The 25,314-nt window shown below is 34.0% G+C and overlaps 4 protein-coding genes and 1 non-coding gene across 12 annotated transcripts; 3 read left to right on the top strand and 2 right to left on the bottom strand.

Annotated features, from left to right (window-relative positions):
* Window positions 1-931: 931 nt before the first annotated feature.
* Window positions 932-7,982, top strand: LOC107937576 (serine/threonine-protein kinase STY46). 8 transcript variants are annotated; one of them, XM_016870479.2, is made up of 16 exons: window positions 932-1,062; window positions 1,195-1,622; window positions 2,032-2,146; window positions 2,340-2,437; window positions 2,577-2,690; window positions 3,220-3,274; window positions 3,395-3,505; window positions 3,787-3,837; window positions 4,489-4,664; window positions 4,738-4,845; window positions 5,022-5,095; window positions 5,210-5,385; window positions 6,147-6,242; window positions 7,060-7,140; window positions 7,289-7,342; window positions 7,585-7,982. In XM_016870479.2, exons 2-16 carry the CDS (start codon window positions 1,429-1,431, stop codon window positions 7,720-7,722), a joined length of 1,641 nt encoding a protein of 546 aa, XP_016725968.1. In that variant the 5' UTR covers window positions 932-1,062; window positions 1,195-1,428; the 3' UTR covers window positions 7,723-7,982. The 8 variants fall into 8 exon arrangements, 3 of the variants coding, with proteins under 3 accessions (XP_016725968.1, XP_040969675.1, XP_040969676.1); XR_001694716.2 differs by lacking the exon at window positions 7,585-7,982 and adding an exon at window positions 6,448-6,546 and having other exon boundaries at window positions 1,022-1,622; window positions 7,014-7,140; window positions 7,289-7,346; XR_001694714.2 differs by lacking the exon at window positions 7,585-7,982 and adding an exon at window positions 6,448-6,556 and having other exon boundaries at window positions 1,022-1,622; window positions 7,014-7,140; window positions 7,289-7,346.
* A 1,652-nt stretch (window positions 7,983-9,634) lies between these two features.
* LOC121229429 (mechanosensitive ion channel protein 8) lies at window positions 9,635-12,920 on the top strand. Its single transcript, XM_041113740.1, has 5 exons — window positions 9,635-11,352; window positions 11,448-11,571; window positions 11,656-11,949; window positions 12,034-12,236; window positions 12,317-12,920. The coding sequence occupies exons 1-5, from the start codon at window positions 9,917-9,919 to the stop codon at window positions 12,603-12,605; spliced, it is 2,346 nt and encodes a 781-aa protein (XP_040969674.1). The 5' UTR covers window positions 9,635-9,916; the 3' UTR covers window positions 12,606-12,920.
* A 1,530-nt stretch (window positions 12,921-14,450) lies between these two features.
* LOC107937560 (high mobility group B protein 9) lies at window positions 14,451-17,436 on the bottom strand. Its single transcript, XM_016870459.2, has 6 exons — window positions 16,654-17,436; window positions 16,373-16,451; window positions 16,102-16,264; window positions 15,835-15,933; window positions 14,846-15,204; window positions 14,451-14,747 (listed from the first exon to the last, which is right to left on the bottom strand). The coding sequence occupies exons 1-6, from the start codon at window positions 16,824-16,826 to the stop codon at window positions 14,631-14,633; spliced, it is 990 nt and encodes a 329-aa protein (XP_016725948.1). The 5' UTR covers window positions 16,827-17,436; the 3' UTR covers window positions 14,451-14,630.
* A 484-nt stretch (window positions 17,437-17,920) lies between these two features.
* Window positions 17,921-18,071, bottom strand: LOC121229831 (U4 spliceosomal RNA). Its single transcript, XR_005927786.1, has one exon. It is a non-coding gene; the product is annotated as a U4 spliceosomal RNA (small nuclear RNA).
* Window positions 18,072-21,976: 3,905 nt separating this feature from the next.
* LOC107937564 (uncharacterized) lies at window positions 21,977-22,609 on the top strand. The gene has a single exon (XM_016870463.1). The coding sequence runs from the start codon at window positions 21,977-21,979 to the stop codon at window positions 22,607-22,609; it is 633 nt and encodes a 210-aa protein (XP_016725952.1).
* Window positions 22,610-25,314: the final 2,705 nt, after the last annotated feature.

The raw sequence follows: 25,314 nt of genomic DNA, 5'->3' as shown, positions 1-25,314 counted from the left end.
TATTCTGATAGAAATGATGAAATTAGGGTTTTAAATATTACAATGTCATATGTGTATTTTTTTTATATTTAATTTGGCTTTTGTTAAATTTTATATAAAAGAACAAAAATATTCCCATCCTTTGAAATAATCATGACTTAAACTTAATAAAAGAATTAATATAAATTAGTAAATGAGCCACAAATGTATATAATTATATATTCATTACACACGTGTGTGTGAAAATTAACATTAAAAATAAATACATTTTGTTGGATCTTAAATATGTGACATTTATGTTATATATTAAGAGTCATCCTTTAATCGTGTTTCAACTTAATTTAGGAAATAACTCAATAGTTTTATAAAATAAAAATATATATATATTATGCAGGGTTTTTTGTCTTTTAAATATTTTTATATAAAATCTAAATTTTATTGGATTTGAAGTCAAAACATGATAGTTTTTAATTTTAATTTTATCATTTCAATAAATATATTTTTCACCTGTATGTGAATGTGTGTGATAATATAATATAAATTATTTGTACATGAATTTAAACGCAATGCAATATAAAATGAGAACATAAGAAGCAGTGAGGATATATTAATTTTTGGGATGGATAATGCATTAGATGATAGAAATTGAATATAGAAAAAAAAAACATGTTGATTTGACCGCCACCCCCTATATCACGTTGCTTTCAAAACCAAGCACAACCCTGTATTTGTTATAAAATACAAGGGTATTTTTATAATGAAATGACGTTACGATATAGTAAATCCTATGAGAATATTCATCAGAGACTTGAAAATTAGGAAAGAGATTAGAGAAAGATTCCATGGAGATGGAGCAGATTAGGTAGTGGACTGAGACTGGAAAGAAACAAGTCCCATTGGTTTAGGTCCACATCCTAGCACATTGGATTTTATTAATCCAACTATAACCAGGACCTGCACAAAATAACAAAATCAAATGACGTATAGTCGTTATTATTAGCAATTTTAATATATATGGGGGGTGGTGATATAAGCAAAGCAAGGCAGCAATGGCATCGTTAGAATCCGAGTAGATTTGTGCTGGTGCGTTGCGCATTATGCCCCACTGCTTTAACCTTATTTTCTTTATTTTTTTTGTTTTTCCCCCAAACACAATCCAAATTTATTTCATCAGCTTCTTGTATATTTTTATCTTCTTGTATATTTTTATAAAAGGACGGGCGGAGGAGAAACACAGGGAGAGAAGGGGATGCCGAAAAGAGGAGCCTATGGGCGCACGCTGCGCTATGCTGATTTCATCATTCGCTAAATTTAAAAATAATCGCTGTCGTTTGTTGCTAATCCAACTCTGATCCTATAGCAAGAAATATTTTAACCACCGTTTTAGATTCTTAATCAATCTTTTTTTCTTAAAAAAAAAATCATTAGGACTTCTTTTTGGATTTTTTTATGGTAATGGCGGATACGGAGAGTTGCAGTAGTAGAGCGGTGGATTTCGCGCCGAGTCAGAGACGAAAACAGAGAGAAAAGATTGAAGTGTATAGTGAAGTTCTTTGTCGACTTAGGGACTTGAATATTGAGGAGTCAACGTTCCCTGCCTTTGAAGATGAACTTTGGGCTCATTTCTCTAGACTTCCTACTAGGTAAACAACACCGGATCCCGTCTTGTCTATATATTCGTTTCATTTCCCCTCGCTTGTTACTCGATGAATTTTGGTTTGTGAGTGAATTTCAAGTTTTGGTAGTATAGTTGTGTGTTGACTCGAAGAAAAGGAGAAGCTGAATTCAGCAAATTAACCATATCGACTCGATGTTAGTCGTTGCTGAGGTTTCGTTTAGAGAAGAGGCTGCAAGTTTAAACAGAGTTCGTTAACTCTTTTTTTTATTTTTTATTTGTTGGTTATTGGTTTCTTAGCTACCAACCTGAGCGTCAACAATACCATGCTTTTCCCTTATTTTGTCATGAAATGATAGTTAACTGGAATTACCATTCACTGGCTCTTTTGGCGTAGATTTAATTAGTTAAAGGTGTACTTCATTTGTTTGTTTTAGGTATGCACTAGATGTAAATGTGGAGAGGGCAGAAGATGTTCTTATGCACAAAAGATTACTTTCTAAGGCACATGATCCTTCTGGCAGACCTGCGATCCAAGTTCGGCTTGTGCAAGTATTTTTGCTGGATCTTCTCATTCATCTTTCGGATTACGCTTTGCCCCTTTGTTATTATGTACTGATATTTGATACTTGTTGATGAAAGGGTTGTCAATTCTTTTATGTTGGTTGTTTTATCATAATCCTTTGAAAGAATTAAAGTGATTTGCTCTGCCAGCTTCATCTTTACAAATGTTTCTCTTATACAGCTTCGTTCTGCCATGGATGGAAGCCAGGTTGAGTCGGTGCATATGAAGTTTACAGGAAAAGCTGATGCCCGGTGTTCAGATTATCCCAATAAAAAGAGGCATGGTTATGTAAACATCTGTTTGGTCTTCTTTCTTTAAAGGAGTCAAAATAGTCAATTTAAATATCTTAAATTTCTTGTAATGTCTAATTTCCTCGATGTTTTGTTGCTCCTTCTTTTACTTTTTCCTCTACTTTAGGGTGCATCCGCCACCTGCCTTTGGCACATCATCAGATCTTGAGTTTGTGCATAATGCTAAAAGAGTGGTTAAAGACATGGAAGTTATGTTTAGTGCTAGACCAATTCACTATCGGTAAATACTTCTAAAACATCTCTCTTCTGCATGTTGCCATTTTTGATTAATACATTTGTATGATAGAAATTCAATTTATGAACTTTGTGCGTATACAACTGCCTTGATTCTTCATTTATTACAAAAAAGCAATTTCTACCACAATGATAAAGGTTTTGCAGTTCCTCTTTGAAGCAAAGTAGAAGAGTTAAAAGATACAATCAGAGGAGAAATAAGGTCTTCCTAGTTAATAAATTATCCTTCAAGTGCTCATTGTATTCTGTGGCAAACTATTTTCAACATCTGGGCAAACCTGTGTTTGTACCCTGATTCTCCATTGCTTTGTATATTCAGAGTTAGATGCCTTATTGTCAACGATGTTGTTTTTGTTTCCTATCTAATTTTGTTTTTCCCTTAACATTTCCATTTATTTCGGATTCTTACTGGGGAATGAAAGGAATAAAACTTTGAAAGTTAGTCTTTTCTATTTATTTGTGGAAGTCTGTATTGAGTGTTTGTGAGATAATGCGTTTAATTCATAATTTGATAGGCTGATGCATGAGATCACTATTTCAACAAATGACAAACCAAAACTTCTAGCACAGGTAGTCAATGCCTCTCATTTATTCTAGTTATATACTTGTATTGATATTTTTGGATATTATATCTGGTCTGTAGTTATTTTTCATTTCATTTTTTAAAGATATATTATGTTGAAATTTCAGTTGACTTCTTTATTGTCTGAACTTGGGTTGAACATTCGGGAAGCACATGCTTTTTCCACGACAGATGGCTATTCCTTGGATGTGTTTGTTGTTGATGGTTGGGCACTTGAGGTACTGGACTCTTTCTTCTCTTCTGATATTATATCACACCAAGTCATTATTGCATGGGAAGAACGTCACAAAGTTTCTAATGGTAATGATAGAACGTGCGTCAGTCTTTTAAGCAGCATATTTATAGCACAATGTTTTCTGTCTTTCTGATTTATTATAGTCTTGAAGTAGTTTTTTTTTATCTTACATCTCGTCTGATTAGACGTTTACTTTTCTAAATTGTGTGCTTCTCCTTCAATTTCTCATTGTGATTGACATACTTTTATGTTTGTTGTTTGTAGGATACCGAGCAGCTCAAAATTGTATTGGTAAAGGAGATATCCAAAGTTGAGGTAGGCTGAGCAGTCATCTCATTTATAACTATATAATAATTCATTATTTTGATGTCACTTTCTTGCTAATGGTAGAATAGGACGATTTGTTAGTCACCTTTTACTTTTATATAATGGTTTATGTTGAACCCAAGACATTCGGTTGATCGGATTTTAAATCATCTAATTTTTTGTATTTTAACTGAAGTGAGTATTCTCTCCACTCCCCCACCCTCCCCGACCAAACAAAGAAAAGCACCTGAAGTGAGTATGGGAAATATATTCTTTTGTACTAACATTTATCTTACGACATTGATGATTATTTTTATGGGTAAAGAGAAATTACCCATGTTTCAGTTCCATGAAATTTGGTGTACATATAGGTGCGGTACATGTTATTCGGTGCAATGAATGTTTGGTGATTTAATGTTATATTTCTGATTCAGAGGATATGCCCTAATATTCTAGGAAGTTTTAACAAATTGAAATTTTTTATTATTCTTTTATTTTTGCTCCTGCCTGTGCCCCTTTTCTTTTATCATTCCAACATATGCTGTGTATTATTTTGTTAAAAGAAAGAGGTTAATCATATCGAGGAAAATACTGAAATATCTTGTTTATTGTGGTCTTCTATCAGTGCATTGATATCTTATAGTTTCAATTGCTTTGCAGAAGCTTTCCTCTGTAAGATCTCATGCAATAAATCATGTTAGGGAGCTAGAGAAAACTGGAAACAAACTTAACTCCAGCCATGTAAACATGCCTGGTAGTGGAAATGATGTTTGGGAAATTGATACTAGCCTGTTGAAGTATGAAAGCAAATTGGCTTCCTGCTCCTATGGTGATTTGTGAGTTCTTTATCCTTAAATGTGATGCTTTGTTTGTGCATAGTGCTTGTGAACCATATTTTGACGAATGCAGGTATAAAGGTACTTTTTATGGTCAAGATGTAGCTATCAAAGTTCTTAGGATAGAGCATCTAAATGAGAACCTCCGAAGGGAATTTACTCAAGAAGTTAATATCATGAGGTCTGTTCAATCACAGTTTGTAATTACTGTAGGCTCTGCTTCATCTCCTTTTCCATTTCCATAATATTACCTGTTCTTGATGATCCAATTCAATTGCCTGTGGATTCTTTAAGAAAAGAAAAACTAATATCTATGCCATACAATCATGAAATCATCTTTTTTTCTTGAATTTACAGGAAAATTCAGCACAAGAATGTTGTTCAATTCTTCGGTGCATGTACAACCCCTCCTAACCTGTGCATTGTGACAGGTTCATTTCATGCGACTTTCTATTTATTCCTAGTTGCCTGACTACACTTGCAATTTTCATTTTCTTTTCAAAGTTCATTTCCAATTTCAGTTTATATTCTTGGTCCTTTCTCAGAGTTTATGTCTGGTGGAAGCATTTACGACCTTCTGCATAAACAAAAATCTGGTTTTAAGCTTCCATTATTACTCAAACTAGCAATTGATGTTTCTGAGGGAATGAGCTACTTGCATCAAAATGGTATAATGCATAGAGATTTGAAAGCTGCCAATCTTTTGATGGATGAAAATGGAGTAAGAGATGCACGTGTTTTTGTTATTTATTTACAAATTTGTTGCCTTTAATGCGCAAAATAACTAAAAGTTTGACGGGTATGGAGGTAACTCAAGGCTTTTAAGTCACTAGTTTAAACTACAAGTAATTCACATGTACATGATATAATAGGTCAATATTAATTATTTTAATGTATAAAATTTATGATTAGATGCTTTTTCATTTCAGAAAAGTTTATCTCAATAAAGGCTATGTATAAAAGAAAAAAATTAAAAATGACTGAATTTTTTTAAATTAATAGAAAATCAATAATTAAAGTTAAAACTATTAATTAATAAATTATAAGAGTAAATAATGTCATTCACTATTTGCACCTTTGAAGTGTTACTTTTATATTTAGTATTGATAAAATTTTGGTTTAAAAAGAGTACTACCTTGAGGATTATGATTTGAGAAGAATTAGCACTGGTTAGTAGTATGTTGGGGGAAGAAAAGGGGGGGGGGGGGGGAACATGGCTGTTGTTAGATTTGCGGATGTAGAATCTTGATCATCTTTCTCTCAATAAACAAAGCTCAACGTATTAAACTAGGAAAAGTTTTCTAATAGAGAAATTTAATATTTTTGGAGTGAGGAAGAATTAGTTGCTAATAACATGAAGTATTGACCTGTTTTGGTTAATTTTTTTCCTTTAGTTTATGTTTATGCTTTATATATGCACATTTATTTAGCTGGGTGGTCCCTGATTTCAATCTTTCTTCTTTTTTTTTTTTTTTGTCGCAGGTGGTCAAGATAGCTGATTTTGGTGTTGCCAGGGTGCAAGCTCAGCCAGGTGTGATGACTGCTGAAACAGGAACATATCGTTGGATGGCTCCAGAGGTTGGTATTCTTGTAGAGTTCATTCATTCCTTGATATTTAACATTTGGGTTACTTTGTCAAAGTTGAATGTCCGCAATATCAGTCCATAACAAATCGAGTTTTTTTAAAGCCAGTTCTAGCATGCAATCCACAGGATGCTTGCCCTAAACGGGCCTTTGTAAAATCATTTAATGGCCACTAAGGGCTGTTTAAATTGCTTTTCAGTGAATGCTTGAATAGGTGAAGGATTTAAGGGATTGTTTGCTGTGGTGAAAATTGAAGGTCAGCAAGGGTTATGCTGCATTTACCGGAGCTTGAGTTGAGGTTGTAAGAGGTGACGGTCTCATAAACAAAAAATGAACACAAGTAGAGTAGAACTAGGAGAAAGGTTTTATCGAGTTAGTTTTTTGTTGGTGCATAGCTTTAATGACTTAAACCAAGTTGAGAATTGTTTTTGTTGATGACCTTCCAGATTTTCTATTCCTTTTTCGGCTTTAAGACAATCTTATGTTTCTGTCTTCAATTTTTTTCTGGGTTAAAGTTGTGGATCTTATGTTTCTTGTTTCAGTTTCCAGGCCTTAATTCATTTGTTTACAACTATAGTATAAGCAGATCTTGAAATTCAAATCTGATTATTGTTAATGCAGCACTACAACTAAGTGTTGCATAACCAATTCAGCTTTGTTTTAACTATTTCATTGAGCGCACACTATAATTTATGAGAGATGACTCTTTTGATGACATTCTAGACCCATGACTGTATTGATGATTAATATTATTTGCTTTAGCAGTTTCATCCAGCTCTCTGACATATTATCTGCTCTTGGTCCATGGAAGGTGATTGAACACAAACCTTATGATCACAAGGCTGATGTTTTTAGTTTTGGAGTCGTGCTATGGGAAATGCTTACTGGAAAGGTAATTCTTTGGCAATATTTTTGCTGAAAGAAAGCACCACTGAAAGTTACTTTATCTTCATGTTAAGGTTCTTTTTTGTTATTTGTTCTTCTAGTATTTGGTTTTACAGGCCAAAAAACCAACCTTTACTTTTTGTTATTGATGCCAGCTACCATACGAGAATTTAACACCCTTACAAGCAGCGGTGGGCGTAGTCCAGAAGGTATTCTTTTAAAGTATAGAACTAGCAGAACTATTCTGTTTTAGTGACATGCATATCCATTATCCTTGCATAGATGTATTTATTTATTCCTTCTTTCGCATGCATGAAGTAATTAGTGATATTCAGGGGGGTTATTGTCTTTTAGGTTAGTTAGTAATTGTTTCACTACTAGATTTCAAGTTCATGATTACCCAGCATAAGAGGCTTGAACCAACGAAGAGCTTTCCTTGTGAGAATTTCAGGATCTAAGGCCTGTTATTCCTCAGTATACTCGACCAAAATTTGTAGAGCTGCTGGAGAGATGCTGGCAACAGGATCCATCTCTACGACCTGAATTTTCTGAAATAACAAATCTTTTGGAAGACTTAGCCAGTAGATAAAGGAAAGTTGCAGATAACCATCATTTGCCTACCCATTTTGTTAATAAATACTAGATAACCTTGAAAAGAGTTGCAGACAAGAAAAAAGCGGATTGGCAGAAGGTGAATCACGAAGAACATATGAAACAGCTTTTAGTCCAGGAATCCAGAAAGATGGAATTTGTAGCCTGTAATATACATTCTTTTTTCTTTCCACGTGGATTTAAACGATTTTTCTTAAGTGATGGACATCAAAGCTACATGACAACTTATTATTGCCATCTTTGAATATATATTCTCTAGTTTTTGCACTTAAGAAGAAAAAAGTGGAGATGCAATTGCTTGATGGTCTACTCCAGTTTTTGCACTTGATTCGACTCAAAAAAATAATTTTTTTTTAAAATTTCGAGTTGAATGAATTGAGTTATTTAAATTAATCGAGTTATTCGAGTTAACTCGAATTTTTTTTTTAATTTTGAGTTCAAATTGAGTTTGGTTTTTGAATTTGAATAACCGAATATCAAACTATAATAATTTACATTATTACCTCAAAACTTTTAAATCTTTTCATTTTCCTCTCAAAACTTTTACTCTTTCCTATTTTTTCTCCATAACTTTTGTTCCCCTCTCATCTCACCCCTTTCTATCCCAAACCGATTACCCCCTCCCTCTTTTTTTTTTTTTAAATATTTCCCTCCTAAAATTTTAATCCTCCCATTTATTTCCTCCCAAACATTTTACTCCCTCAACCTCCAAAACTTTTTAGTTTCTCTCTAAACTTTTATTTCTCACCCTTTACCCCTAAATAAAAAATTAAAATTATCCAAAAAAATTATTAAACCTAAATAATAATAATTTTATTTATATCTACTATTTATATTATTAAATTAAATTTCACATTTTATACTATTTATATTGTTGAATTGTTTTATCATATTGAATCTTAATAAATTTTTGCTAAAATTGAATTATTGATGATGGCATAAAATATTCGTGTTAAATTTTTTTGGTATCAATTTAACATTCTATCTTTAAAATAATTATTGTTAAAAATCATTTTTTATACATTTAATATATTTTTTAATTTCAAAATACATAGTTACAAGAATAAAAAGGATAATTGAAGCAACTAAGCAAACAAAAAAGTTAACCCATATATAAAAGATTAATAAATAAATTATAAGGGGATTAAAATTAATAACAAATTTGATTACGGTAGTTGACAGTGATTATAAGAACCTATAATATGTTTTTTAATTTAACTCAAACAAATATATTTAATTCAATTTTATTCAAATTCTATCTCACTTAACTTAATTTGAGAAATTTTCAAATCGAGTTAAGATGATAAAATATGATTCGTCAATTCGATTAACTTAAATTTTTTTATTCGATTTGATCGAACGCTTACCCCTAACTACAAATTGGTATGCTGTTCCACGTTATATTCTACTGCTGGACAGTGGATTCCCCAATGTGGTGGCAGTTAAATTATTTTAATTATTCTTTCGATGGTTCTTCTTAACGAATAATCACTAATTAGACAAAGGCCATAAACACGTACGTGACAGCTTATTGGTCAATACTCGAATGCGTATTTGAAGAACGCTTTTTCAAGTAGAGAGAATATATGCAATGCATATGGTACCGTCGATATAAAGATCATTCAAGATATCGGATTCGATTGTGTAGGCTTTTTATCCCTTTTTTATTTTGTCTGTCTTTATCAACAATACTCTAAGCAGAGTTCAGAAACTTGAATCTTTTGTTGTTCATTTTTCAATTTATTTTCTACTCTTTTGGCTTGGTTTTGTTCTTATATAACTCAATGATACAATGTAACTCAAGTGTCCGACTCTTCAGTCTGGAACCAAACTAGAAGAGCACCATATATTGTGGAATCGTAAATACTAGAGCTCCAAGAGAAAAGCATCTGCGTGAGAATTTCTCGGTCGATATGGGGATTTATGCTAGGCACAAGGGCAGAAAAAAAAGAAGAAAAAGACTCCATTACCAAAAAATATGCTCTTGGAATCTTTCTAATCACATGACTCACGACACAAGCGTGTTTTCACGAATACAATTTTGGTTGGCTCCATCGTCTTTCAACGGCTAACAATTCTCCATTTTTTTCCCTCGGAAAAACTCCCTATTCTCCTACCATTTATAAGGTGCATTCAATGGTCAGTAGTTCTTCTCACAAAGGAGTTGAAAAATGGAACCCTTGAGAAAGTCTTTGAAATCATACTGTTCTAGTGCAAAACAGCAACAAAACCCTGAACAGCAACCTCTCCTGGTTCACTCCGACGACAGTCATACGGCAGAGTCCTTTGATGCTCGCAAGCAGAGAGAAGAAGTGGTCGTCAACATAGACGACTGCAGCGATGCTGCTGTCAAGGAAAATGGGAACAACACCTCAAGGGTTCAACAACCTTCAGGTTCATCCAAGAAATCCAAAGTTTCATTTCATGAAGTGTTGACTGAAGCTGTGCGGCAAAAGAGCAAGGACGTCTCAGGCCAAGCACCCCAGTGGTCTTCTGGTTTGGGTGGAGGACAGTTTTTGAGGTGTGATTCAACTGATTATCTTCGTCAAAACTCATGGAGGCAATTGGTGAATAAAACCAAGTCCAGGTTGCTTGACCCGCTTGAGGACCGATATGGAAGGAGCAACAGTATGTACTCTGAAGACGAGTTCAAAGAAAATAACAATGACGAGGGAGACAATCCAGATGAATACAAGGCACTGAAGTTCAATTTACTGACGATACTTCAGTGGTTAAGTCTGGTTCTAATTATAGCAGCCTTAGTTTGTAGTGTCTCCATCCCTGGTATCAAAAGTCTAAGGCTTTGTGACCTTCAGTTATGGAAATGGGAGATAATGGTTTTGGCATTAATCTGTGGACGACTTGTTTCGGGATGGGGAATCCGATTAGTTGTGATCCTCATCGAGCGCAATTTTCTTCTGCGAAAACGAGTTCTCTATTTCGTGTATGGATTGAGAAAACCTGTTCAGAACAGCCTCTGGTTAGGTCTCGTATTGCTGGTGTGGCGTTTGATAATAAATGACAAAGTCCAGGAGGAGACCAACAGCAAGGTATTACCATACGTAACCAAGATTCTCATATGTTTCTTGGTGGCTACCTTGATATGGCTCGTCAAAACCCTCCTTGTTAAAGTCCTTGCTTCATCATTCCATGTAAAAACCTTCTTTGACAGGATCCAGGAAGCTCTTTTCAATCAACACGTCCTTGAGATACTCTCTGGTCCTCCCTTGTTTGACAAAGAAGAAGAACAGGATAATGAACCCGAGATTGAGGACTCACAAAATACCAGCACCCTTCCTCCAAGGACTGAGGCAGCACAAAAAACCAGTAAGGTCAAGAATAGTCCCAGGATTTCAAAGCTAATATCTAAGAGGAAAGCTGAGAATATCCAACTCGACCACCTTCAGAAGCTGAATCAGAAGAATATATCAGCTTGGAATATGAGGAGGATGATTAATATGGTTAGCCGCAGGAACTTGACTACCCTGGATGAGCAGATACTCAACTGTGAGAGAGATGATGAATCTTCAGTGCAGATTAGAAGTGAACACCAAGCAAACGAAGCAGCTAACAAGATTTTCCAGAATGTTGCTAAGCCAGAGTCTCAGTAAAGTTCCTCTTTCCCTTGCCTCAAACTTGTAACTGTTTAATGTCCAATGATGCTGTAATGCTGATAACTTAATGGCATAAATCTCCTATCAGATACATTTACATTACAGACCTTATGCGCTTTATGGGTCGAGATGAAGCTATAAAGGCATTGCAAGTCTTCGGAGCAGGAAGTGAAGACGAAGAAATCAACAAGGCATCTCTCACCAATTGGCTGGTAATGGGAGTGGAATTCCCTTCTTTTTTCTTTTGTCTTAATTTGTTTAGAGACACACTAAAAGACCTTTTTTTCATCTTCAAGGTCAATGCCTTCAGAGACCGAAAAGCACTTGCATTGTCCCTAAATGACACAAAAACTGCCGTGGATGAACTCCACAACATGTTGAACATCGTAGTAGCCATTATCATTATCATAATTTGGCTCATCATACTAGGAATCCCTGTCTCCCACTTCCTTGTTTTCATAAGCTCACAACTTCTTTTGGTGGTGTTTATCTTCGGGAATACATGCAAGACTGTATTTGAAGCAATAATCTTTTTATTCATTATGCATCCATTCGATGTGGGTGATCGCTGCGAGGTGGATGGAGTGCAGGTAATAAAAAAACCACTTGCCTCCTTTTCCTTTGTCTCCAGGGTCAGTGTGTTGATTACTAACGTTTGCTGATTTGGGCCTCAGATGGTAGTAGAAGAAATGAATATATTAACCACAGTGTTCTTAAGGTATGATGGCCAAAAGCTTGTATATCCGAACAGCTTATTGTCTACCAAGCCCATCGGAAACTTCTACCGAAGTCCAGACATGGTTGAAACACTTCAATTTTGCATCCATGTTTCAACTCCACCAGAGAAGATTGCCACCATGAAAGAAAGAATTATTGGGTAAATGAAGCTTCTTGATTTAGCTAAACAAATGTCTAAGCATTTGAGGTTTACTAATACGGAAAGGGTGCAATTTCCAGGTACATAGAGAGCAGGGAGCACCACTGGCATCGTAACCCACTGCTGGTTGTCACGGATGTAGAAGAGATGAACAAGCTGAAGTTTTCGGTATCGTCGAAGCACAAAATGAACTACCAAAACATGGCGGAGAGATGGATTAGGAGAGGCCATTTACTTGAAGAAACGATTAAAATACTTAAAGAGCTTGACATTGAATATCGGTTGCTGCCTATGGATGTGAATGTGAGGAACATGCCTAATTTGGTTTCAGACAGGCTGCCTTCAAATTGGAGTACTTGTCTTAGCTAAGCTAATTACTGGTGTAGAAGATTTAATAATCTTGGTGGGAGTTTGAGAGCACTGTTGCTTCAATATCCATCTTTCTGTCTACTAGATAGTAAGTTCAAGACAAAACAAAGCACTGTCTCATCCCATGACTTGGGGGATAGCCTCTAAATATAGATGGGTATAGATTTACTGTATGTTTTGGGGAGGATGGTACAAAGAGTTGAATAACATTTTGTGAAGACAAATGATTATGTTAGATAATATCGAAGTGGCATGTATATATATAACAAGAATAATCACAGATATATATATATTAAGAAAGGGATTGTGCTTTTATTATTATGCTAAAAAAAATACTAAAACCAACAAGACTAAAAAACCAACAGACCCAAACCAAAACAGGCCCAAAGAAAACAAAAGTCTGTTAAAACCAAAACCAAAACCAAAACCAAAACCGAAAATAAAATAAAATAATCTAAAATAGATTTCAGTTATTAAATAAATTATAAGTTAAATATGTCTATATATTCTAGTAACAAATTTCTAAATTGATAGATTAATTAGAAATTAATGTTAATTTTTTAAATTATTCATAATTAACTTTTTTAAGGTGTCATCTTTAAAAAAAAAAGACAGCAAAACTTGAAGATTTAACATATCAATAGATTCAATAACAATCTCGCATTTTTTTTTAATAATTTAACATGAAAGATCTTAATAAATTAAATTTTATATTAAAGATAGAACAAACAAAACATTAAACTTTAATACTTTTTATAATCAAAGTATCTACAGCCAAAAACAATAAATAATCTCGTTGACCATAATGTTCTCCTAAAAATTAAACAATTAGCCATAAAATATAGGTACAAGCAGGTATAATCATCTCTTTCTGCCTGCTATATAAAATAGTGTGTATAAATTTCAAATACTTTGTCCAAGACTGAACGACAAGTGCATTACTCTGATGCAAGCACTTTAAAAATGATAATATTTCACCGTAGATTCGGCAAAACCTAATATTCTCAAGCCCATAATCAAGAACCCAAACATAGCCGTAGAAAAGCCCACAACATTATTGGTGCAACTTAAGAAAGATGTCCAACTTGTAAGAGTCTTGATTTTCCCCTAATGCTTAGAAAATATATTTTTTATTCTAAAAGTAATTTTAGAACAACTTATTTTTTGCTAAATTTTTTACTTTTTCAAAAGTATTTTCTTGAAAAAAAAAAGTTTATATTTTTAATTTTTTCTCTTAAAAGTACTTTTTAATTACTTTTAACCCATCCAATAAAATAATATTTTTTTAGTGCTTAAATACAAATGTATTAAAATTATTAATTAAAAATATTTTTTAAAATATTAATTACAAATATTTAATAGTTATATTTAAATATTTAAAATATAATTTTTATGTTCTAATTAAAGTTTATATATATTTAATATTTATTACTTAAAAACATTTAAAATTTATATTTTATATATTAAAATATTAACAACAAATTATAATAATTTTTTTATATTCTTACTAAAATATAATAATATAAATATTATTTAAATACATATTTATTACTTAATAATAATATTTTTAAAATATACATTTTATTTCTCAAAAATATTTTTTAACAATAATATTAAACACTGAAATTTTAAATTATACTTTTTAAAAAATATTCTTTTAACTATCGGAGAATAAAATTCTATTTAATCTCCAGAAGGATATTTTGAACGCATTTATTTAATTTTATTTTAACCAATTTCGACCGTACGCAGATCTTGACCATTCGGGGGTAAACAGTCCAAGCATTTACAACCCATTCTACAGAAATTTAGTAGACACGTTGCCAGATGATGATGTAGCATAAATAAAATAAACCAAATCCTCAATCCGACATCGCTTCTGAACGCAGCAAATCAGAAGCGTAGAGATTAGAATGCAAGTCTTCCATATATATAAAAAAGATGATTTATAAAGCTAAAACATCTATAGGAGGCAAGCCATCCAATATATAGCAAGCAGTTGTTATAATTATTTACATAGCCCTTTTAGTAATGAGGTTTGTCAACTTCCCCACCCTCCTGCCTCAGCTTCAGTCTCTCTTTGTACTCTTTCAATTCTCTCCTGTATCTTTCCTTGTCTTTCAATCCAATGTTCTGGTACACCTACAAAAAGTAACTTCATACTCCTATTAGCATATTGGGGAAAAAATGTATGCATTAAGAGACACTAAATAAGATCTCTTTCATCGTTTTGCAATTACCATCCTTTCTTCTGGACTGAGACTGTTCCAAGACTCTCCTATCATTTTAGTGAACTCCCTCTCTCTGTTGGGGTACAGTGATTTGAGTTTATAATGCTTTTCAGCAAAGAAAAAGTTATAACCACTCCGATTCGGTTTTGGATAGCTGGGGTCCCCGGCCCTTCTGCTTCTCCTCCTCCTTGAATGGCGAGCGCTGCGAACTTGCTTGTATGGGACAATGGCATTGCTATATTCAGAAACTGGGTGTTGTGGATGGTAAAGCACTCCACTAAGAACCTCGGAACCCAACCTCACAGATATCAGATAACCACAATCGAACTTCCCTTCGATCGTTCCCGTAACTGAGAAACAAGAAGTTCCTACAAAGAGAACCATCTCAGATAAGGTTATCTAATCAATTGCAAGCCCGGAGATGTTCAAAGCAGCATTCTACCATTATTGATTAAGAGTTTCAACAAAATGTAGTTAGAAATAATCCATTTAAACCAAGTTAAATGTCAATGTTACACATTGCTTCCAGAAGCAGTTGGGTGCAAATTTTAACATGAAATGCCTTGCGAAACTAAATGTTTGCTAGGTTATTATGTAACACCATGCCACTGAAAACATCGGAATGAACCATAGATAGAGACAGCAAAATATACAAATATCATAAATACCATAGCCACATATTACCATAAACTTATGGATAAACATAGCTGGACCCCAAATGAAAAAATAAGATTGAGAAATCACTAAGCTATCGACATACAGATTAAATATCAAAGACCCTAACAATAAAATAGCTAGATTTCTATGGTATCATAATGACCCTTGCCTATTTGACACTCATAAATCAAACCGAATTTTGGGGCATAAAGAAATTAAATTTTAACATATTTGTGTTGTGTGGATTGGGAATGACACTAACTCTATCCTCTCGTACCTTTCCCTATTGAAAATAATAAAATGGAGAAATTAGAGGATTAATATGGGAAAAAAGGAAGCACCTTCAATAAGTGGATCTGGGGATTCTCTTGTCGGTTGAGGGGAATATTCCACGAGAGCCAGTTCAGGCCTGCATGAAGGGTCGTTGACAGGAGATGCAACTGCACAGACATAGAGCATTAGAGTCATACATGAATTACTAAAACCACAAGGGAACAAAGAGGGTAAGATCAAATAACAGTTGTCTGCTACAAAAGAAAGAAAAACAAGGAAAAATCCATGCAATAAAAACAAGCATATGCAAAAATAAAAAAAATAAAAACACATACCTGTAGGAGTGTTGAGAGGACCCTTCATCTTAAAAAAATGAACCTGTTCGTAATGGTAAAGAAGGCTGAAGTAGTGTTTTCTAAGCACGAAAGATGCACTCGTCGTCGTTGGAGAGAACTTGAAAACACTTCCCACTTCCCTCCATTTCTTCTCTGAAACTACCTACTCAGCCATAGCAATCAAAGCAAAAGGTTGGTGAGATGTTTTACACTTTACATGATGGTGGCATTTAGATGAAAATCGCAAGAAAAAAATATGAAAAAGGATAACCTTCTCATAACCACCCCTTTTGGTGGCTTCTACATACAGAACATGTAAATCTAGCTCCTTTCCTCCAATCACAGGAATCCTTTAAAATACAGAAGCCGTCAAAACAAAGATAAATGCCAAGGAGCATGAAAAGACATTACCTTTCTTTAAAGGAGTAACAGTGTAAATTTGATAAGTTCAAGAAAACGCATTACATTTTCATATATCTAATACATAATCAGCACCAGAGTTACTCTCCAAAGAAAAAAAAAAAGGAGAACCGAGAAAAGGATGAGAATTACATGAACTTGGTGCCCAAGATGAAATGAAAGCGCCTGAGAGTATCCCAGAAAACGATAGGGTCCTTAACAACTTCCTCATGAGAGGTAAGAGAATCCGGGTACTCTTTCTTCTCAACAACCCCATTTCGACCCTTGGCTTTCACGGAAGGAGTTGTTTTGCTGCCACTGTCCATTAATGGTGGTCACCGGAGAAACCAGTCGAAAGAAACAAAGAAGTGCGAGAGGGAATACTAGTTCTACTTTATGGAGGATAATGACAAAGAGAAGAATAGTAGATGATTTGGTGATATGATTATAATTAAGGAAGGGCAGAAAAAAAAAGCTGAAATTAAAGAAACGGGGTCTTTTGGACGCTTGAGCAAGTAAGAATTACGCAAAATCGGCTTTTTCTGGGGATTTGGAGTGGCCAACCAATGAAGAATAAGGTCCTAATGGGGTTATTAAATTACACCGGCTATGTTCATTATTTATTATACACTGGTTTTTCTTTTCACCCTCTATCTTACCCTCTATCTTTTTCTCTCGTGTCATTCGAAGCCTGACATCTCTGCAGATGAAAGGGGGGATTTGATTTGCTCTTTCTGATTTTGCTTTCTCCAAACGATGACATGCACTTGCGCTTCTTGTTCTGATGATTTTCTGAACATATCTTAGGGTACCTCTGTTGGAAGATATCTGGCATATAGTCTTTTTTTGGGTTCCAGTTCTGTAGTGCAGCAGCGTACGCTTTTGATGGGTTGAAAAAGGCATCTCCATCGTAGATTTATAACAAATCAAATATCTTAAAAAGCTCCAAACCTTTCCTTTACTTGTCTCTTGATCTTTGGTCAAATTGCTTTCTACTTGGCTGGTAGTACTGGGTCATCTTTATATCCGTTGAACTTCTTTTATATGCCGAGTTGAAATAACGTATATCAGCCTTTCAGTAAGCTTGACTTTGAAAAGCTAGAAAAAAGAATAATAAATTTTTTAAGGGTTGAAGTATAATTTTCTCATTTTATCACTTTGCCATTTTTTTTCAAATTTTGAAGAGATTATGTTATAAATTTGCCATTTTTGGGCCTGTCTTCGCCGCCCCTGGTGACTAGAATAGCTGTCTAGTAAAATCGGAAGTATTCAACTGAGACTTCATTTATATGGGAAACAAACCACTTGTATATCCAGTGGATCATTCAATGCAGAGCACTATTTGGCCCAGGAAAGTCTCGAATAATTGGAACCATTTTATTACCACTAATGTTAGCTCAGGCTTATACTAGAAATTGTAGGCTTTACCCCGAAGGGAGCCCTTCCAGAAATTCTCGAAGGCCAGGGGCAAGCCCAGGCCTAAGAGGGGGTTTGGAAATAGTTTTCAACCAGCAATAGACGCGCCTCGGTTAGAACCTCATGAGCTGCGTCATTGCCCCAAGCGCAAAGATGGTTAAGTCCAGCTCGCCGTTGTCCTTTTATAGGACTTAGGAACCATCAGCAGCATATTCTCAAGTGATGTGGGATTTATAGCATCACTTCCCTGATCTTATCAGCCGCTCTCTCCCTGTGGCATTCAACCTTACTTGATTCTAGTTTTGAAGTCGCAAAATGGGAGATGAGAAAGCTTTTGCATGGGTATTCTTCAATTCAACTTCACTCTTTCATATAAATCAGATTCACTAGTATCTGTACCAATTATCATTTACGATTCCAAACGAGGATTCCAGCTCATAATCTTTATTTTATTTATAAATTTAAGACTCAGTCCATCAGTAGGCTTCGACCTGAATTTGAAGATGGCAGTCTCTTAACCAGTTAAAGAAAAAAAAAAAGGAATAAATATGTTAGAGGAGACTGGGCGTCGCACTTGATTTCTACTGCTGGAACTTCCGAAGATATTTGCTCCAAAGGAGAACCAGTTAAAGATGTGTCCTCATCAATTTACTAATAATGTAAAAAATTATACGTGATTAATACATCAAATAATAACAAATATTTAAATAAGCCTTTTTAATGTCTTTTAACATTAGTCACTGATATATTAGTTGGTATTTTATGATCACATGAAATTTAAAGTGGCAAAAGTTATACAGATAATTTTTGTTGATATAGATAAGTACTTTTTTTGTTATTTAGAAACATGTCATCAAACGATTCACTGTAAGAGATATATAAATTTTCAAAGAAACAACTAAATTTATCTTATTAAAACTATTTTAACTTAACAAAATTTAAAGTGGTTGATAAGAAAATAAAAAAATAACGAAAATATTTTTTTTTAAATGTTAGGCATAATGATTTTTTCTACCTTCTAACTTTACCAAAAAAAAATCATTTTAGCCTTCATTTAATTTTTTGTCTCTTTTAATTATTAAATTTGTTTTTTTATCAAATCACTTTAAAATTATGAAAAAATTAACGTTTGTCAATTTTTCAGATGTGGCGTGCACATGGATTGCCACATAGATAATATGATATCATTTAATTAATTTTTAAAATTTTGAAACATTAAAAAATTATAACTTTTATAATTTAGTTATAATTTTAAAATAATTTTAATGATTTTTTTAAAATTTTTAAAATTTAAAAAATAATTAAATGCTGATATATCATCCATGTGGCCATTCACATGTATGTCGCCACGTCCACAGAGTTAAAAAAAGTTAATTTTTCATTTATTTTTGGGTGATTTGACAAAATAACTGCAAGTTTATAAGCTAAAAAGGCGAAAAATTAAATAAAAGGCTAATATGGCCTCTCTCTTTTCTCTCTTTTTTTTTGTAAAGTTTGAGGGCCAAATAAGTTGTTAGGCCAAAATATTATGATTTTAATTTTTTTTCTTTTTGAGAAAACGAATTCATTAATGGGAAAACAGACCAAGGTAGACAATGATATAACAAAGAGAGCATTTAACCCAAAGCCATAAAGCTTACCCAATACACCCAAATTTAGCTCCCCTTATTGACATCCAAGCTGGACAATTTCTCTACATTTACAATACGGACAATGGAAGAATGACAAACAATGCAATCCATGTAGTTTGCTCTCAATTAAGCTCCTCTTACCAAAACATAAGCAACCTTATTAGCATCCCTATGAAACCAACACAATGGAAAGGATTGAAAAGCAGAGGCAATAGTAACACAATCCTTATGAACAAAAACATCCTCGTAATCATGATGAAAGGCTTGCCAAAGATGCTGACTAATGATCTCAATTATAACATTACTTGCATGCAAGGACATGAGTTAAGAGAGAGCCTCATGAAACAAAAAAGGATCAAGAGTTCTCTTCATAAAACTCAAAATGCATCGAATAAAATCACCTTTGTCATTTCGCAGAACTGTCGCCCATCCCATGCACCCATTATTCACGAAAGTGGCTTCATCAACATTACATTTAACTTCACCAGCCATAACTTACGCCAACAAATATCCTCACCCTCAACCATATCTTGCATAACCAATTGAGAAGAATGAACAACCTGCGCCCTCTTCCAATAGTGTAAAAATTCATCAACATACTGTACAAGTTTGTTTTCATCATAACCCTTTGTTTCCATACCACCTCATTCCTACTATACAAAATACCCCTAAATCACCCCCCACAAACCACCTTTTTTCTCTTGTTGTTCGCCAAAACTCGAATGATAATATCCTCTATTGAAATAGCAACTGGTTTAAGTCCTAGTTCATGCTACATAGCAATTGTGAAAGGACAATGAAAAATAATATGCTCTAAATCCTCATTTACTTGACAACATCTCAGGCAAAAAAGATCAATATCAACCCCTCGAGCCAAAAAGCTTGGTATTACAAGGCACAAACCCTCGTAACAATCACCATAAGAATTATTTTATTTTTGACGGCAAAGCCTCATTCCATAAAGTTTACCAAGGGCCATTGACATGAAAATCAATATTGTTGAAAAATAAGCTAAGAGTCACTTGATAGTCAGACTTGGTAGGATAGGATCCATTAGAACCAAAATGCCATGTATAAATATCCTCCATAGAATATCAACTTAACAGCATATGCAAAACGTGCTCAACATCATACGGTGCAAGCAATCCTTCCACCATATCCCTATCCCATGAGCCTCTATTAGGATGAATTAAATCACATACTCACATATGAGCACACCCAACCATAGGAACAATGTTAACAAAAAAAATTACCATCACCATTAACCACGATTCATTAAAAACACTAATCATGTTTCTTTTTCTTATTCACCGTCTAGTACTTTCAAGGAACACTACTTTAGCCATGTGAATACTTTTCCAAATAAAAGAGGGAGAAGCACTCTTCATTGAACTAAGAAAATTGCTAATTGAGAAGTATTTAGCTTTGAAATTCCTGCACGGAGGAGATTTAGGTTGGGTGAGGTATAGACTGTGAAAACCCAATCCGCCAAGCTTCTTTGCAGCACACAGGCTATTCCAAGTTGCCTAATGAATTCTTTTCCTATTATCCTCCAAATCCCATCAGAATGAGTTCATTTCCTATTATAGCCATTTGTCTATAATTTTTATTAAAAATGTTCAAATTAGATATTTATGTAAAATAAAAATAAGGTAATAAATTTTTTAGAGAGATGATATTTCTTTTTTAAAGGTTAGAGAAGACATATTTATAAAAGAAAAAAAAACTAACCTAAGGTGAATTATTTTTCTAATTATTTAAAAAAAAAGAGAGAATGTAATTGAAAGTTGAACAGCGTGAAATAATGAAATGCCGCGACATAAGGAAGTTTGCAAAAATTGTCCAGGTTGTTTTATTTATTTAAATTCCATATCAATAAAAAATATTAACTAATTAAAATTAAAATGAAAGATAGGGTCTAATGTAGTTTACTTTATTATATAGAGCTTTGCTCTCTTCTTTAAACCCCCCAAAAATATGAAAATGAAATTAAGAGTTCCTACATTAAAGGATAGAATTTATTTAAGTAAAAACCCATAAATGCTTTTCTAAAAATAAAGAATACTCATTGAACAAGGACAAAAAGTTGGAACCCAAGTTTTAAATGTTTCCAAGAAACCAAAAGGCCCAATTATTATTAATAAAAGTCTAAAAAATGCTTTAAACATGAATTGGGTTGGGCCCCGAAAATAACACCGAATGATGGTTCTTCGTCTCCTTATTACAGTTGGATTGTTCTTCAAGGTTTTAGAATTCCTTATTCTGCTCGGACAGGCTTTTTTATAAATATAGGCATGCATTAAAATATCATAAAGCCTATTACTCCACCGTCGTAATCTATTAGAAATTAATCGAGTTTGATCTTCATTCTTTAGGCAATCACTTAGGGTTTCCTTTTCTTGGTCAAGAATCAAGTATTTGCTAAGACAATGGAGGATTCGAAACACGCAGAAGACAAGCCGTGGCTGGCCATTCCCCGCCATAACCGAGAGAACGGATGTTCCATGAGATTTCAAAGCGTTACGAGCAACAATGTTTACGACTATGAACTTGCTGCATGCACTAGTGGAAAAACCATATGCGGATCCTCATCTGGTTTTCTCATCATGGTCGATGAAACTTCTCAGATTTCCATGATCGACCCTCTCACCAAAGCTCGTCGATTTACACTACCCACAATCCTACCTTCATTGCCGCCTAAACCTTCCACCGACATTGAACCTAGCGAGAGACGCTTGACCCACAAATACCCCGTTCATAAAGCAGTACTCTCCTCCCCTCCTGATCGCAATCCATACGATTACATCCTCGTGGTTATACACGGAGAGGAACGGGAACTGGCTTACTACAGTGCATTGACCCAAACTTGGATCGAAATTCAAGAAGCTGGACGTTATTACGATGATATTATCTTTCGCTTGGGGTTTTACGCTGTGGACGAGTACGGAAAGGTTATCCTTTGTGAGCCTGGTTTGCCTCCAACCGTTGACGAAATTACAATGCCATGGCTTCTTCGAGCAAGCAAGGTCTATCTTGTGGTCATGGGGATGCATTATGTGTAGCTATTAGATTTTTGAAGGAAAACCCTAACGTGGGATATGAAACTTATAAGTTCGAAGTACACTTGTTGGAGTCATACGGGAAAAGGATGCGTGTCGAAGACATGGGGGATTGGGCAGTATTCTTAGGTCAAAACGAGTCAATGGCTCTATCAATTAGAGTTGTCAAGGGAGCAAAGAGTAACTGCATCTACTTCACAGACGATAATTTCGATGCATATAAGTATGGAGTCGTTGGTGGCCACCATATAGGTGTATATGACACGGGGGAAGAGAGTTCCAAGCCACTGCAATGCTGTCAGAGTGATATACAGTGTGCTTGGCCCCGACTAGTCTGGTTGACACCATATAATAATGGATCGTTTTCATGAATATTTGGGACATAACAATTTTCATTTTCTTAGCAATTTATTAATGTCAGCACAATCAACAGCTACTGTTAGTTATAAATTAGATAAAGAAATCACTAATCTTGATTCTATATTAAACAAACAAGCTAATCTGTTTGCAATAATTGGTATATGACATCCTGGGAAAAAAACCCATTCGTAGGCAAGGCTGCGAGCCCCATAGAATCAAGTTCCTATTAACTATTTAATTTCTTTACTTTAATTTTTTTTATTTTAAAAATTAAGTCATAATTCAAATATAATTGTACTATTTTCAAAATTTTATACAGTAATTATGCTATCTTATATATGTAATGTCATATCAAATTACTATTTTTACATAATATTAGTTAAAAAAAAACTACAACAATTTAGTTAATGAATTTAATAGTTGTTTTATGTTTTGTGTAGAATTGAGATTTTAAAATTAAAAAAAATGTAGAAATTAAAAATATCAAATTGGAAATAAGTGATTAAATATATTATTTTTGCATAATACAATATTGATAATAGAATTTGACTTAACTGATTTATTTGTTTATAGTTTAGAGTGAGACAAAAATTTCAAAATTTAAAAATTTTAAATATATAAGCTAAATCTGTGCAAAGATTAAGAGTGGTAAAGTGATGTATGAACAAAAAATAAAAAATAAAGTTTCAGTTGGGTATTTAAGGCTGTGGTCTGTTTCTAATCTATCCCCTAACAAAAATCCTTTGATAAATGAAGTTCCAAAGCTCTCTGTAATCGCTCGTTTTTTAATGAACACAAATGGAGCGTTGAAAAAAAAAATGGAAGTGCACAGTAGTCAACGAATTTGCTTGTTTAAGCTTTGGATAAAAACCATTAATTGCAAATGTAAAAGTTGGTTACTGGTCAACAGATTTCTGTCTTTTGTCCTCTACAAGGAATTAGCTTTATGAACAAAAAGTTGTAAACAAATTTCTTGTCTTTGACATAAAAACGGAGAATCTTGCGCTCTCTCCTTTGTTTGTGTTTAAGCGGAATCGAAGTCTAATTTTTTTTTTCAGATGCAGGGCACCGTTTTCTAGTGTCTATCCAGCGTCAAATTTGGGCCGCAACCACTTGTATTGACATAACTTGAAAAATGTGCCCAATTTGCATTAAACTTGTTTGGAAGAAATTCGGGTTAATTTCAAATTATGCATTTACAATGTAGTACAAGTTGTGACAGGGTATCATGTTTTGAAGTATACATTGTTGATGCTAACCCTTGGTTAGTTTAGTTATGGCCAGCTCCATTTGTTTCCTACACGTATCCACAAATACCCACAGCTTTTTTATGATTCACGAAAAACTGGTATTCTACATGACCATTTTGTAAGCCAAGAAAATATTTTATATTGAATTAATGGTTCTAAATTTGTACGCAGATTGACATGCGAAAGCGTCAAGATATTCACAGCCGGTCACCTGTCAGAATTCTGGAGACAAACTCTATTCCGCAATTATTGGGGGAAGATCGGGGGCTGGTTCGTGGTATCCAGCTGGCAGGGAGTGGACACTAGCCACGAGCAGACAAAGATATGCTGTATTCATATATGTATATATGGCTAAATTAATAATGCAATGATTCTTGTACCTTCTTTTTTATGTTTTCGTTGTTAATCCCATCCAACTGGGGAATGGGTGCTACCCATTGAAATCTAGCATGATGGTTAGTTCTCCTGTGTTAATAAAACATAAATCCCATCTGTTTACATTGGAACTCATTCTGATGCTTTACCTGTTTAGAAATTATCTGCATTTACCATTGAAGGATTTATAGAGCATATCTCTACTCTTAACATTTCGTTCCTAGTGTTTACAAACATCTATGCAGTATGCCATTTAGAACTCTAATTGCAAGTCTCTTTCTTTGTTCCCTTTTAAATCAGCTAAAGGACCTTGTTAATTTTAAACACGTTAGCTAACCATTTCCTGAAATTATTACATGTACAATATATGCTTATGTTTTGTGGGAACTGTAACGGATTATGTTATTCAAATTTCGACAGTCCAAAAGTAAAACAAGCAAGGACAAAGACGAATATTAACTGCAGACAAAAGTAGAAAAATGTAACACTTAGTAATGATTATGCAGCTAACTTTGTATAGCTTTGCAGTTGAGTTGTGACTTGCAAGTGCTTTTATTAATTTTCTGAATAAGAGCTGACCCCAAGTTAAGCTGAAACTCCGAAATGAGCTTGGGACAAAGTTTTCTACTGCACAACACTGTCAAAGAATTACTAACAAAAGAGACATCCGAGTAATCCATAAAGTCAAGTGAATAGTATACAAGTTTCGTCCCATCAATTGTG

This window comes from Gossypium hirsutum, chromosome A05, assembly GCF_007990345.1.
Source record: "Gossypium hirsutum isolate 1008001.06 chromosome A05, Gossypium_hirsutum_v2.1, whole genome shotgun sequence".
In the NCBI taxonomy this organism is placed as follows: domain Eukaryota; kingdom Viridiplantae; phylum Streptophyta; class Magnoliopsida; order Malvales; family Malvaceae; genus Gossypium; species Gossypium hirsutum.
Note: the sequence above shows the minus strand (reverse complement) of the source record. Positions and strands in the feature narration are given on the sequence as shown.

What these genes read in the sequence shown, in the direction of transcription:
- LOC107937576 (XM_016870479.2), top strand. Translation starts at nt 1,429, where the DNA reads ATGGTAATGGCGGATACGGAGAGTTGCAGTAGTAGAGCGGTGGATTTC. An exon ending in TCCAAGTTCGGCTTGTGCAA is followed by an intron (nt 2,147 to 2,339) that starts GTATTTTTGCTG and finishes TCTCTTATACAG; the next exon opens with CTTCGTTCTGCCATGGATGG. An exon ending in GCTAGACCAATTCACTATCG is followed by an intron (nt 2,691 to 3,219) that starts GTAAATACTTCT and finishes ATAATTTGATAG; the next exon opens with GCTGATGCATGAGATCACTA.
- LOC121229429 (XM_041113740.1), top strand. Translation starts at nt 9,917, where the DNA reads ATGGAACCCTTGAGAAAGTCTTTGAAATCATACTGTTCTAGTGCAAAA. An exon ending in CATCTCTCACCAATTGGCTG is followed by an intron (nt 11,572 to 11,655) that starts GTAATGGGAGTG and finishes TTCATCTTCAAG; the next exon opens with GTCAATGCCTTCAGAGACCG. An exon ending in ATGAAAGAAAGAATTATTGG is followed by an intron (nt 12,237 to 12,316) that starts GTAAATGAAGCT and finishes TGCAATTTCCAG; the next exon opens with GTACATAGAGAGCAGGGAGC.
- LOC107937560 (XM_016870459.2), bottom strand. Translation starts at nt 16,826, where the DNA reads ATGGACAGTGGCAGCAAAACAACTCCTTCCGTGAAAGCCAAGGGTCGA. An exon ending in CCCAGATCCACTTATTGAAG is followed by an intron (nt 15,205 to 15,834) that starts GTGCTTCCTTTT and finishes TTCTCTTTGTAG; the next exon opens with GAACTTCTTGTTTCTCAGTT. An exon ending in TCAGTCCAGAAGAAAGGATG is followed by an intron (nt 14,748 to 14,845) that starts GTAATTGCAAAA and finishes TACTTTTTGTAG; the next exon opens with GTGTACCAGAACATTGGATT.
- LOC107937564 (XM_016870463.1), top strand. Translation starts at nt 21,977, where the DNA reads ATGGAGGATTCGAAACACGCAGAAGACAAGCCGTGGCTGGCCATTCCC.